This window comes from Juglans regia, chromosome 9, assembly GCF_001411555.2.
Source record: "Juglans regia cultivar Chandler chromosome 9, Walnut 2.0, whole genome shotgun sequence".
Taxonomy (NCBI): domain Eukaryota; kingdom Viridiplantae; phylum Streptophyta; class Magnoliopsida; order Fagales; family Juglandaceae; genus Juglans; species Juglans regia.
In genome coordinates, this window is record NC_049909.1 from 1,846,521 (window position 1) to 1,862,692 (window position 16,172).

Here is a 16,172-nt window from a genome sequence, read left to right on the forward strand (position 1 = left end):
CCCCTTCCTTTTTGGGGTGATTGTGTTCTCACTGCTGCATATCTCATTAATCGCACTCCTAGTCGCACTCTCCAAAATAAATCTCCCTTTGAAGTTCTCTTCAACAAAACACCCAACTACGACCACCTTCGTGTGTTTGGATGTCTTTGTTATGCACAAACTCTTCGTGCTCACCGTGATAAATTCTCTCCTCGTGCTACTAAATGTGTCTTTCTCGGCTACCCCAGCACCCACAAAGCATACAAACTATACAATCTTGATACTCAGTCTATTTTCTATTCTCGTGGCGTCACCTTCCATGAACAACAATTTCCTTTTCAAGATATTCCAGACATCTCCTTTTCTCCTTTCCCATCTCCCATCATTCCTCTTCCCGTCCCTGAACTCATTCTCCCTACTTCCCAAACACCTATTAATCCTCCTCAATCTCCACCCCCTCCTTCACCTGTATCTCGTCCTCGCCGCCACACTACACGGCCCACCTATCTCAATGACTACATATGTCCCACCTTACATACAAAGCCCACGGCATCTTCATCTGCTTCCACGGCTTCAGGTACTACTCATCCCTTATCTGCCTTTCTTTCATATTCCCGTTTTTCTCCCTCCCATATTATTTATTTAAATGCTCTTACCTCTTGTATTGAACCCTCATGTTACTCTGATGCTATTTGCCATCCTCATTGTCGCGAGGCGATGTCCGCTGAACTACAGGCACTACAAGATAACTCCACTTGGACTCTTGAGCATCTTCCACCTGGTAAGAAACCCATTGGATGTAAATGGGTTTTCAAAACCAAACTCAAAGCCGATGGATCCATTGAAAGGTATAAAGCCCGACTGGTTGCCAAGGGCTACACTCAAGTTGAAGGTCTTGACTATCATGAGACTTTTGCTCCGGTTGCCAAAATGACCACCGTCCGCTGCTTATTGGCAATCGCTGCTACAAAAAATTGGATCATTCATCAACTCGACGTCAACAATGCCTTTTTGCACGGTGATCTTGATGAATAAGTCTACATGAACCCACCACCTGGTTTTTGCACTCAGGGGGAGACCCGTGTTTGTCGACTCAGAAAGTCCTTATATGGTCTCAAACAAGCCTCCCGCAACTGGTTTTTCAAACTAACCACTGTGCTTCTTGATGCAGGTTTTCGTCAATCTCAGGCCGATCACTCATTATTCACCCTTGTCACCCACACCAGTATCACTATTGTTCTTGTGTATGTCGATGACATCTTAATTGCTGGCAATGCTCTTTCCCAAATTGATTTTTTCAAGAACCTCCTCTCCACTCACTTCAAAACCAAGGATCTTGGCACTCTCAAGTTCTTTCTTGGCCTAGAAGTTGCACGTTCTTCTGCAGGTATTTTTTTGAATCAGCGAAAATACACTCTTGATATACTTTCTGATAGTGGTCAACTTGGTGCCCGAACTGCCTCTTTCCCAATGGAACAACATTTGAAGCTTTCCACTGAAGATGGCTCTCTTCTTCCTGATCCTAGCATTTATCGTCGTCTGGTTGGTCATCTCATTTACTTGACCATCACTCGACCTGACATTGTTTATGCCGTCAACATTCTCAGTCAGTTCATGCATGCCCCTCGTGTTCCTCATATGACTGCGGCTACGCGTGTTCTTCGTTATCTCAAAGGGAATCCTGGCCAAGGCATTTTTTTCTCTTCCTCCAGCACCACACAAGTCACAGCTTATACTGATTCTGATTGGGCCAGCTGTCCTACCACACGTCGTTCCACCATAGGTTACTTCATCCAGCTCGGTACCAGTCCGATCTCGTGGCGTACAAAAAAACAGACTACCGTTGCTCGTTCTTCCGCTGAAGCTGAATACCGCGCCATGGCTGTCACCACCTGTGAGCTCACCTGGCTAAAGCAACTTCTCACTGATCTCAGCATCCCTCATCCCGAGCCATTCAACCTCTACTGTGACAATCAATCAGCTCTTCACATTGCCCACAATCCAGTGTTCCACGAACGTATTAAACACATTGAGATCGATTGCCACATCACTCGTGATAAAATTCGATCCGGTCTCCTCAAAGTAGTTCACACTTCTTCACATGAGCAAATATAACTCAAACACGTCTCCTTCTCTTTCTTAACAAATTATTTGCATTCTAATTGTGGTACATTCTCACCCGAAGAGAACAATTTATATTACCAAATATATTATCTGTGTTGGGACCTATCAGTTTTTCATCCGTAATATATTTGTGCTGGCTGTTGGTTGAATATTGTGTGTATTGCACTGGTTGCTTTGATTGCTTTCCCTTTGTAAGATTAAGAGTCACAATTTGAATGATTTGCTTTCTTATGGAAAGTTTGTTGAAAGCTTGATTAGGAAATTAATATACTTAATAGGTCAGAGTTCATATACTCTGCTAATTTAAGCTACTTGTAGCAAATCTCAAAGTTGTATGTAGGTGTTGTCCTTATGTTTTGTTTCATAATACAGCAGCCAATTCATTGTTTTGTAGGTTTTATGCTTAAAATCAATCAACAATGATTCCACTACCCACTATTATATCTCTTTATATGTGCAGATAATTTATGAGTTCTCAAGTAGCATTAAAAATTATTTCCCAGAGTCAAAAGCATGTCTAATATCAAAATATTGGTTAAGAACAGTGAATAAAAGACACTTCAAGTCATGGTATCTTTAACAATATAAGCATATAGATGAGTTTGGGCTGTAAGCTTGGATTGTAAGACTTGCCTTTGAGATTGAAAGATATGGGCATTATACTAAATTTTATTTCTTTTTTGTCTGGATCAAATTATCGAAGAGAGTCTATCTCTATTCTTACTTAATTCAGTCATCTTAGGGGATCAATCTCTGGGTTCAGGTTTGTATGGTGCTAATTATTTTGAAATTGACGTTTAAAATAATCCTCCTCCTCTATTAACATTTCCTTTGTAAAATTAAGAATTATAATTAAAAATGCATAGGCTTTATGTGTATGTTAAATTGTGTATGGTTTCTCTTGTGTGTTTGTTTGCTCATTTCTCATGTCTACATTCGAAAATGGATTTTGATGGGTGCTGCTCTTGGGTAAGGTTGAAGGCGTGGAAGTGGAGCTTACTCTAGGTTTGGAGAATCAGGAATGAACACTGAAGTTTTCCCTCATGGAGTGTCGTTTTTATGTGAAATATATATCAGCAATGTTGGATGAAGGAACTGTACCACTTGTTTTAAATTTTTGTTTTAGAGTTGGCGATTTTAGTCATTGTATGCTAGAAACTAGAGGTCAGTTAGTTGTTATATATATCCATACTTATGTATATATTTATATTTTAGAAAAGTGGCCCAGAAGATTTATGTCTTGGGTGTATGAAGGTCGAGGTTACATCGTTTTTGGTTTCTTATACTAGTTTTCATTTTTATTTGGCTTACTCATTCATCTTGAACTGAACTGTTATTGCAATTAAATAATTCTGTGGGATTTCGGATTTTGTGTTGTTTGCATTTCATCTAAAGTTAGTAGTATATATTATGGTCTTTAAATTGGTGGTGTGAGGGTTTTCAATATGGTATTTAATTTTTATTTAACTTGCCTCGGAGAGTTGCTCTTTCCACTATGGTGAACGTCTGTAAGAAACTTCCCTCTAAATGCCCTTTCATATTTCATGAAAGCTATTCTCATATTGTGCTGTCTTCTTCAGAATGAAGATTGACAGACATGTATTGTGTAGAGATTTTTTGTTGTCTTTCTTTTTTCTTTTAAATGATTTTGTTGTTGGTTATTATTTAAAATCTTTTGTTGATCTTCCAACTTATTATTAATTTTTAATTTCAAATCTGCAGCTTGTTGAATATGTTGCTATTTGCTTGATTAAAATAGTGGAGCAAGTAAGTCAGTCTTCTAAGTTGCTGGATGAACTTTGTAAGCACAAATTGATTGATCAAGTCATACATCTTATAGACTTGAATTGCGGAACCACTATATCCCGCCCTATATATAAGTTGCATGCATAAGCCGTTAAGTTTTGTGCCATATTGTTAATTGGGAAATGTGCTATTGGTAGGATTTCTTAATTATTTGCAATATAATATCTTGTACCATAGTTTTTTTTTTTTTTAGCAAAAACTAGGTCAAAGATTGTAATGATAGATTGGGTTTTGGGTTCATGGATTGTTTTCAACTATGTATGTGACTGCTGAAATTTAATTAAAGTATAAAAGATTGTTTGCCTCGATGGTGTTGGGTTGTACAGTGTTGGTAAAAGCGCAAAATCCCAAGGACAAAGCAAAGCAAATTTACAAATATTTGCTTAAAACGCACTTTTGAGTGATGTTAAAGCGCATAAAAGCATAATTTTGTAAATTCTTAATGAAGAAAATAGAAACTATCTATTCAAGACCTAGAAAATAAATATTCTAGAGTGTTGATATTGAAAATCATTTGTCGCATGGCACCACATGTTTTCATGTGTTATGCTTTGACCCTACTTCAACTCAAAAATATGTGTTATGCTTTGAACTTGATATAATAGTCCGAAATGGCTTTTTAGATGGATTGATATTTTTCTTGCTTATGTTGGCATAAATGGATTGCTTTTGTAAAAAATGAATTTTTTTTTATTAAAAACCTTGTCTCACCTAACTAGGCAAATGTGCTTTGCACGTTGCTCTGACCTAGTGTTATAAAAATATATATTTATCTATTATTTATCATATATACAAGTATAATTATATAGTTATATAACTAGAACTTATATAGTTAAATTCAATAATATATTAGTATAAGCTGATTATTATAAAATAACATATTTATATTATAATATAAATAGACTAATAATAGTTTAGTATATGTAAATATCACAGTATTATTAACATATATAATCAAGTATATAAATAAATTAAACACTAGTATTTAAATAAGATTAGTATAATAAGTTAATAACACATTAATTTACTAAATTATAATAACATGTAATACTAACGTATAATAACATGTAACTAGATACTATAATATAAGTCAAGTATAAAAATAGGAAAAAGCTTAAGGCCGGACGGGCTTCTCAATTTTTTACACCAGCCAATGATACGCTGCCACATAGGAGGTGTAGGAAACTCGATTCTACACCGCATGCATGACAAAAATAAAAAAATCATTTCTCTCCCCTCCCTCGCGCAGTATCCCCTCTCCTTTCTACTCTTCCGGTACCGATTTCCTCTCCCTAGTAGCCATTTCCTCTCCTTTCTCCCTAGAAGCCATTTCCTCTCCCATTCTCCATTCCTTTCCCTCCCCAATGCCCCTGCAATAAGATGTGAAACATTTTGATAGGAATTGTTCTGATGCTTCTTGTTAGCATAAAACCATGAGAAAAATTCAAACCAGAAGCAATTAGCAAAATATTGCTTGTAGAATTGCAATAAAAAACTAGAGAGACAAATATAAGAGAGTTGAATGGTTTATATTTATGGCTTTTAGAAAATTGTCTGCTTCTTATGAGAGATGTAGAAGAGAGAGAAGAGAGAGCTGAAATTAAAAAGCTTTCATTTTTTGTTTATTTACGTTCAATTTATTTTCTTATTTTCTTCTCTTTCTTGTTTATTTTCTCCCTCTTTGTCTCTTCTTGCATCTTCTTACCAAGCTCTCTCCACTAACCAATACCGACTACTCTGAGTACTCTCTCCTCCTTTCTCTCAATTTATTTGCTCTTTTCAAAACTACTCTTTCTAGATGCTATAGGAGAGGAAGTCTGGTATCGAGAGGAAAAAGTAGGTGACGGTTTAACCTTTACAAGATTTTGATAAGGAACTCTTGAAGTAAGAGAAGATAAAAAAAAAAAACCAAGTTTTAAAAGGCTTCTTTCATGGCTTCCAATATTGAAGCCCCCAGCCAGTCAACCCAAGTACAACAATAGCAGCTGCAGCAGCAACGTCGGCTTGAGAGAGAGAGAGAGTGTGTATTTTAGAAAGAGAGAGAAAGCACGCGACTGGGGTGGGGGGAAAGAGCATACGACAGGGTGTGGGGGGAGGGAGGTTGAGAAAGAGGGGAAGATGTGAAATTTTTTTTATCATGCAGGTGTATAATGGAGTTTCCTACACCTCCTAGGTGGCAACTCATCATTTGATAGGTTTAAAAATGAGATAAGCATCCAACCGGCTTGTAACTCTTCTCGTAAAAATAAGTTAGATATTAGTGTAGAAGTAAATTAGTAATGAATGATTCAATTTTAGCTTTTTATTTTTTGAAAAAAATTGAAATTTGAAAGTCCACAAAAAAGATTTTTTAAAATTGACCAAATATGAAGCTAAAAAAAACCCAAAGTTGAAAGCTCAAATCCGAGTTCGTTCAACAAGTCGGAGTCAAAGTCAGATCGGAGCTTACACAAGTCAGAGTCGAAATCGGATTTGGATTTAGGGGAATCTGACTACGACTAAGTTGGTGCTCACTCCTAATTTGATTTGTAAGATTTAAATTTTAAAATTTATCTTTCACATCAAATTATATCACGGATAATATGTGGTGTAAAAACATTCAAATAAAATTATTTATGTTGATATACTTGAACTATAATAAACTGGACTAAAGTGATTTATGATTTTAGAAAACGCTGTAATTGAATAATTAATTTTGAATAATTAATTTACCATTACTAATAGCATTTTGTTCTTAATCCCGATAGAATCGTGAACTCAAGTTTTACATGTAGCTTACGCTGATGTATTCAAGGATGTGATCTTATGAGTCATTATAAGTGCGTTGGGTAAAATCACGTTTAGCGTTATGGAAACGCTGATCTTTAAGAAGTAATCCATAATCTGTTTTAAGATACAAAATATACCGTAGAAACAGATTTAGGAAAATTCTAAGATTTTAATAATGAATTTATTTTATATGAAAACAATAATTAACCAATTATTTTATTATATGAAAATAATAAACTTAAACTCGTCAAAAAATAAATAAACTGACATGAAAAATATAATCTAGTTAAATTATAAGGTCAAACTCCGGTCATATTTAAAAATAAAATAAAATCAATAGGTTTACCTTTTGGACAGATTACTCCTTATATTTTAATTTTGAATTTTTTACTCTATGAATTCAACTTTGATCAAATTAGTCATTTTGTTTAGGTTTTTTTTTTTTTAATTAGTCAGTTAAAATGCCACGTTGACACAAATTACTAAGTGCCACTTCATAAAAAAATAGTAAAATTAAAAAATAAAATAAGAAAAAGATAATTTAAAAAGCAAATACGAAAGGAAAAGGATAAAATGACAACTATACTACAATTTATTTTTTTACTAAGCAACTATACTACAATTTAATTACAACTAAGAGTAATTTTCATGTGATTTTATGGTAATTTTGAATTAAAGTGAAAAAGATTAATATTTTAATGTGAAGTTGTAGTTGAATTGTAAAATAGTTGTTAATCTATTATGAGTTTTGCTACTCATCATCCCACATATCACACACCACATTTTATTTATTTATTTATTTATTTTTGGTTTTAAACTAATTAGATTTTTCTACTTATCATCCATATATCACACATTTAGTAAAAAAAAAAATTAAAAAAAAAAGTGGTGTATGTGGTGTGTAGGGATGATGAATAAAATTTTTCATCTATCATTGTCCTTTTTTCTTAACTTTTTTATTTTTTTTTAAATAATTTCTCATATTTTTTATTTATTTATTTTCTAAATCACATTGTGAGGGGTGAGCTATTTATTTTCTTTTTATATATAGTTACGTTATAAAAATAGATTAATCTTTCATAGTTTTTGAACATTTTGAAGCCCCAAAAGTGTATGTGGCTCCGTCCCTGTATTAGGCCTGTGCATAATGGGCTTTGGGCCTGTATATCACACTGACTAATTATTGTTGACATAAGGTAAACCATGAGTATGAATGCATGAACATATACTTTGACCGAAAACACACTTTTTGTCCAAACTATATTCTTTCTTCTCGAAAACACTGATCTTTTAACTATGTATTAAAATAACAATGTAACCATATAACAAAGTACCATTTCTTATTAATCTTTTTTAATCTTTTCAATATAACAATATGGGTGGATACCTCATGGCTCCCCTAAGTATCGTAGGCTCCTTGCTACTTACCGTATCACATTACTGGCCCTCTTGATCGGGTGTGAATTCGTAAGTCCATATGACATGGCTATTCGCAATTCGCCTTCACCGCTTTTACAATATGAAACGGCAATTCACAATTCGCCTTCACCTTATTTGCAATGTTTTACATTCACTAGCGTTAGGTGCTACTTCGTTCTGGAATCCTTTAAAAATGACTCATTCGAAATCTGTTGATTGTATTTCGTCAACGCAGGGGTTACCACTCCACTTTAGATACTCCAGAGTGGACAAATGAGTTCTATTAGGATATTCCTCCATCCTTGCATTTGGGATCATGATAAAAATTATTGTTCTTTTAATGCATAACCTGAAAACATGTGACCATGTAACTTTCATGCAACAATGCCATGTATTTATGCCATATACAAGAGTACATCACGTGTATAGCTTGAAAGAATTAGAACATGCCAAAACATATACTTGTATATAACATATGAAAGCTCAACAAGCATATACCAATTCTCAAAACTCCAAACATGTCATTTGAACCAATTATTTAACAAGCAACATTTGAGCATTGCATGCACATATAAGATTTAAATCGTAGCATGTGACAAGTAATAGTTCTATAATTCAATTTGAACGATCAAAATGCGGATTTTATAGGTAAATATAAATATATTATCCAAGAGTAAGTTAGATACTAACTTACAAACTTTTCCTTTTTTACAAAGTAAAATCTTCATGGGCTGAAATAAAAATAAAAACGTACTAACGTTAGAGAGATCCTCAACTGAAACATAAAGGATTACAAAACTCTAAACTTATAAAACCTAACGAGAGTTTCACTTTAACCTCTCAACTCTTGAAGATTGCACATTATGTTCTAAACCTTCAATATTGTCGTCTAACCTGAAATTTCTCCAAGCTTAACAAACTTCATACAGTATCAATGATAGACCCATTTCCAACCTTAAGATGTGATTTCCCATCCATTAAATCAAAGAAAGTACTAAATCAAAAACCTTTGATTCTAATCATCCACTAAATTCATATTGACCTAATTTCACACTTGAAATCAACTTACTCGAAATTAAGTACTTGATTTACCTCTAGAACAAAACTCCAAAAATATGTTCATCCTCTTGATTCATGTAGCCTATGACAAAATTTAAGAGAAATCATCCTCCAACACATGATTGAACCTCAAATCTCGAAATTGGTACTTGATCTAAGGTACCTTAGAATACATCAAAGTAACTAACTTTTCAAAACATAGTCATGATCAAGATCACTTCTAGGATATTAGGTACAAATAAACCAAATTACTTTTAGACAAAAAAAATATATTCTGGCTAACCCGAGACATGCACTTTGATACTTTTGAACATATGACATTTCTACACCTTGATTTCCTCATATATCTGAACCAAGCAAATTGTTCACAAGCCTAATCTGAGTCCTTAAGCATCATACTATCCATAGAAACCCAACATTTAGGAAATCAAGCTCAAATCAACAATATTGAATTACTAAGAAACTAACCATGACATGCATTGACTCTAGATGTCATTATAAACCCTAGTACCTTGAATCTCATGTAAGAACCTTTCATCCAAACAACAACTTTGTTCCAAGCTTATACAAGGATCTGAATACACCATTGAAGTTATAAAAATCTAACTTTTGTCAAGCTTAATGGAGCTTGTGGGAAATTGCATAGCATTTATGAAGATGCATTAATAGAGCTCATAGGAAATTGCACAATTTATGGAGAGTCATTAATGAAGCTCGCGGGAAATTGCATAGCATTTATGGAGAGTCATTAATAGAGTTCGTGGGAAATTGCATAACATTTATGAAGAGTCATGAAAAACTACAGCTAGGCGCCACTTGTCCAACATGCATCAGCTAAGTTCTGCCATGTACCACTTGTCACACATGCAGCAGCTAGGTGTCACTTGTCCAACATGCAATAGCCAAAATCTAAGGTCATCCACTTAGCAATAAAGCTAAAGCAAAGAAGAAAGAGAGTATGGGATGATTTTAGTATAAAAAAATCAATTTCCCACGAGCTCCATTAATGACCCTTTTATAAATGCTCTATCAACCACCACTAAGCTTTAAATGCTTGAGTACTATTGGGTGATGGTGGGCAGCAATAGATGGAACCATAAAGGGTGGATTTTTCCCATCTTGCCTTCCATATATCAAATCTTGTCTAACTTTCTTGTGAGAATAAGTGAGATCTGACCTTAATAATTATACTAACCAAAAGCCCCTAATATTATTGGTGATATGGGTGGCACACTAGACTAGGATGTGGGGAACAAAATCTAAAAGTGTTCTTGAAAAGAATCCCTTTGACAAGTGGCGTTGATCCTAGGAAATCCGAAGTCTTCTTCATAATTGCTCTCCTAGAAAACCTAAGAACACTTTGCATGTGTGCCAAGTGGCACTAGCAGAAATCCCCTAATGCCTTATTCATAATTATCCTATTGGGAGACCTAAGAGTTTCACATGAATGTGGCACCAAGTGGCATGCTCTACCATTGCTGAAACTTGTCTCTTACGCCCTCATCATTACTTCCTTGCAAATGTAAGAAACATCCTTGCATGGGTGCCATGTGTCAAAGCCCCTCCATTCTCCCTTCATGCCCTAGCCGAAATCCTCTTCATCTTCCCTTTCATCATTTGTTTTTCTTGAGAACTTAAGGGACTTATCTACATGGAGGACAAGTGGCACCTCCCTTGAGGTGGACGAACTCTAAGCTTCCCTTCATCCATTTATGGTCCAGATATAATGAACCTAGAGAAGGTGAGGTGCGTGGCTCCCAAATGGCAATGTGGGTGGCGTGTGCCCTCCAAAAACCAAAACTCTAATGGTCTTCTTGCATCATGAGATCTTTTTAGAAGCCTTAAACTTTTTTGTATGAAAGACATGTGGGGTCTCCTACTCATTGGCCGGATTTCATCTATTCTTCTTCTTCCATCATTAGATCCTTCTTGAAACTCAAAGTCCTTGGTACCCTCTTCACTCTAGCTGAAAATGGCTATTTAGGCAATTGATACTCGCATAATGCCTAAATAACCAATTTATTCCTAGGATAATATTAAATCCAACAAGTTGAACACTATCAAATCCTCCTTCACGACGACTCCACATATTTCTAGTGGGCAACTTGCTACTATCTTGATATAGGACACTACTTCTCCAATTGGTAGTGCTACAAAGACTTTTTGTTTCATTAGCTCTATTGAAAGACCATTTATCCTAGCAAACTTAGTAGATACAGATGACTGGGATGCATTTGAATTTAATAAAGTACTTGCGTTGTACTCGAACATCCTAACTCGCTCTGAAACGATCGAACAAATTGGACCCTTACATCTATGTTCCTAATATTACCATCTAGCTAACTAAGGTCGGCAGCTCCATACCTATGATGATGCCTTGCCTCTTGAGTCTATGGGGCGCTCTCAAAGACTTCCACTGGCATTAGGGCGTACACTCTTGCTTGTATCATAGTTAAACCCTCCCAAACAACCCAAGTCTATTAATTTCTAGTTTTTCAGTCATCTATTTACAACAATTCAAACCTATTGTACTACAATTCAAGGCTATCTTGCTACAACTTCAATCCTACTTCTATGGTACTATTCCAACATGACATTTTATATTTACTCAGACCCATAAAATTATATGATATCAAGCTCTAGCACCCTGTTTTTCGGTAAAGAGCATGATGAGGATCCGTGGTGGTAGGGATGCCCGCCGGTTAGCAACACCCTCGATGTTTTGTTGGGTCTAGACGCATACTTATGGCTTGAGTATGCAGTAAGTTAAATATATTATAATGGAATAAGGGATTTGTAAGAGAATAATACTAGTTGTACCAAAGGCTTAAACAATAAGAAAATTCATCCATTAATAATAATATTCATATGTCATGATCACTTCTTCCCAAATAATATTATATACTGTCAGAAGTTCATAACTTGTATTAAAATACAACAAACCGAACACAATTCGTCGCCTAACCAAAAAAATACATCTTAACCATACAAATACTATTATCGAAGATATGCCTCCGTATCTACAACTTAGGCAGGGTCAGTCCCTCTTCCTTAGGAAACTCAGCCTAGACTACATCTGTATCAAGATCAATGGCTCCAATAAACAAAATAGTAGGTGGGACCACAACAACAAGACTTCTAAGAAATCCTAGAAGGTTAAAACTCATCACAATACTATTAATAAGAGAAAATGACGATGAATATTCATGTAAATAAATAGCATCCACATATATTTATGTAAGGCAAGGAATCACCATCCGGGCAGAAACACATGTATTTGTAGGTCATGGTGAGGAATCACCCTTTGAGCAAATCTTATGTACATAAGCATGGTGATGAATCACCCTCTTAGCAAAGCGTATATATATGCATTTCATTACCAAGTTGAGGAATCACCCTCTTATAAAATCTCATGAATTCCATAATAACTTATTATATAAATCCCTATGGGAAGTTGCTCCATTGTTCGACTCTAAGACTCACTCTATCTGGCCAATGCATGAGCTCATTCACAAAATCCAAACCAACCGAGTTGGAGAATCGCTCAACCCAGTCTACAAACTCAAAAACAACACACATAATCAATCAGGAAAATCTCTCTATCCAGTCAACTAAGTCGAAGACACCACGCATGATCAACCCAGAGAATCTCTTTATCTGTCTTATCAAGTGAGGCCAATACGAAGACATTCCACCACGATCATCATGGAAAATCACTCTATAAAATGAAACTCATGGCAATGTATCTAGGAATGGCATAGGGACTCCTTCACCCATCCATGATGATCAATACACAGTAAGACTAAACACTCAAAAACCATAACATCGATAGTTGCATTGTTCAAACTCATTATCTTAAATTTATAGCGTAAAGATAAACATTAAACATAATAAAGAAGATATTTTATTTTCATGTAGAAAGAAGTGAGTTAGAGAAATATGCAAAGCCTAATCTTACAACATACTTCAAACAATTACCCCGCATTTCCAATATCGTTGTAGGAGCTAACCTATCTGAGCAATACTTATATTATTATGGTAATGCTGACACTTCTCCTTCCGTCGCACCATTTGAAGTCACTTGCTTTCTTGAAGACTTAGACCGAATATAGGAGTAAACATTTAACAATCATAAAAGTAAGATTTTGACTTTTATTCAATGTCTTTCCAACTGTGGGACTGTCAATCGTATATTTGACGTCTGTCTGACTTTAGACATGCTTGAATAGGAGAGTTTTGACTTTGTCCATCCATTTTCCCTCTAGCCTTGTAGAGACGAGCGGGAACAAGGCATGCATGTCCTCAACAGTTTGCCTTCGGTCAAATCCCACAATCCATCCTCTAATAAGGATATCCTATGTGGCACTAGACCACACCTCTCAGATCAGACGATATGGACTGTAGGTTAGTAATCTTTTTTTCGTAGGCTCATTGCTTATGTGACATCTCTTATGTAGTACGACACACACTGTTTCGTAGGCTCACTCTAGTGGGCCTTTGTATACGACATCTGCCGTCGTTGAGACCCTATGTTGTCTCTTAGAGCTCTCATGTTTGAATTAGTCTTGTGCTTGGTCGTTGCTCACCCTTGTCATGAGAGCCATACTTTTTCAAAACTACCAATCTCTTTAGCTCATCGTTCTCGTCTTTGTATAGTTAGCACAATATTTATATGTCTGTACAGGGTGAAAAGTCATTTATCACCCGATACTAGTGTGACGCCCCCAAACTTTGCTTGAAATTTGACGGAGGTTGAAGCATTGAGACATGCAACACAATAATACATACCACGTTCATGACGTATATGATGCAATGCACCTAGCATACTTCTAACAATATGCAATAAACACAGCGGATACTTCTTTTTTTTTAATTAGCATATATTGTACCAAAATAACGATATCCCAAAACAACTTTTCATTTCTTTCATACTTAAACGAAAATCATCACTCATCCACAATATCAAGTTAAACCATTCTTATATCAAAAGTAGAGTCCCAAAACATTGTCCCTTTAAATTCTAAAAAGAGAAGCACTTTGCTTTAGGTTACATGATCATAAACCTTATCTTATGCCCCCCAAGACTTCTTGGATATCAACTGTTAATTCTAAAATAATTGCCATTGAAAGGTCGATCAAAACAAAAGAATTTGAGAATTTCTTCAACTACCAACATCCATTGAGGCTCACTCTCCCCTCCAAAATCTCCTGAATGTCTTTTAAAAAAATCATGATAATGCCCATATAAAAATTGATTAACTTAAATTAGGCTTGCACTGTGAAATTGTTTTCACTCATCTCAGGCCAGTTGCCCGTCATGAAATTCAACCTCGTCCAGTTTGGAGTTTTGTGCTCCATCAAATCTTAATACAACTTTTATCATTATGAGTGGGAATGGTAGTTGGGGGCTACCACTGTGAGATTTTTACAAATCTCAGCAAGTTATACATCTAAACTACCAATTGTATACCAAGCATGCATAATAATAAACATGTCATGTATGCATGACAAACATGAACTTGTTTTTGGAAAACATAACTTTTATCGACATCAGAGTTTTCATACATCATAACATGCTTGCTTTTATGAATATACTCATTTATTCTTATCCATATCTTACAGAGTTATTCATGCTTCATGACATGCTTGCCTTCATTAACAAATTTTATTCATTCTTAGATCTCATTTGGATATTGATATGAGATTAGACGAGACGAAAAATTTGTGAATAATAATGAAATGGTTTGAGTTAATATGTTTTATGGGCTTTTGAGAAATGAGAGAGAAAAAGTTGAATAAAAATATTATATAGTTAAAATGTAATTTTCTAATATAATTTTTATTTTAGGATTTGAAAAAGTTAAATTATTTTTTTTGTGTTTTGTTTGAAAATTTGAAAAAGTTGTAATGATTAGATAACAAAGTTAAAGACTTGAAATTAAAAAGTATTTGTGTTTAAGTAATATTTGGATGTTGAGATTTATCATCTCATCTCAACATCTAAATCTTTAATCTCATCTCAACATCCAAATGAGCCTTTAATCTTGCATTTATAGAAAATAGACACTCCATGGTTCCCCATCAACTATGTGCTCCTACTAGTACCGCATCACATTATAGGTTCGTATACCAACTATATGTATGACGTTAGAGGGAATGAGTACTCAAGTAACTCGTAATGCCTTCACCATGAGTACGCTTTAGATTATGGTAGATCGTAATGCCTTCACCATAGCATTTTATTTCTCACCCACCAATGTTAGGTGCATTCAACAATGCTCCGAAAACCTTTTGATCCCATTTTTTGTCAACCTAGAGGATCTCACTCCATTTTATTCACTCCAGAGTGAACAAAGAAGTTCCACTAGAATAAGCCCTATCAATGCATTTGGATTTGTGATAAGACTTAACATTTTATGCTTGACTACAAAAATGTGACAGACTTGCATACTTCATGATATATGCTCGAACTATGTAATAGATATTCATGCTTATGACAGATGTCTTCATGATGCTTCATGACATATGTTCGTGCTATGTGACAGATATTCATGCGTATAACAAATGACTTCGTGTTGTTTCATGACATATGTTCGTGCTACGTGACAGATATTCATGCGCATGACAAATAACTTCATGATACTTCATGACATGTGTTCGTGCTACGTGATAGATATTCATGCGTATGACAAATGACTTCATGATACTTCATGACATATGTTCATACTATGTGGCAGATATTCATTCGTATGACAAAAGATATCATGGGTGCATGACATAATTATTGCAAATATAACAAGAATTTAGATAAAACATGGTCCCCCTTAACTCTTGGAAATTTGCAAATAATTCTCTAAACTTTCAAAATTTACAAATGTGCTCCAAACTTCGCCAAATTTTACATACTTTAAGCATTTTCCATTCTAAGTCCATCTATGAACTTTAATTGAAAAAAACACACATCGAATATGATAACCCTACCATGGCCGAAACTTCTAACCCTAATTTTTCACTTG

The 16,172-nt window shown here is 35.0% G+C and overlaps 1 protein-coding gene across 1 annotated transcript; it reads left to right on the plus strand.

The window, feature by feature from the left end:
* Positions 1-696: 696 nt before the first annotated feature.
* Positions 697-1,014, plus strand: LOC109014120 (uncharacterized mitochondrial protein AtMg00820-like). Its single transcript, XM_035694140.1, has one exon. It carries the CDS (start codon positions 697-699, stop codon positions 1,012-1,014), a length of 318 nt encoding a protein of 105 aa, XP_035550033.1.
* The last annotated feature ends 15,158 nt before the right edge of the window (positions 1,015-16,172 follow it).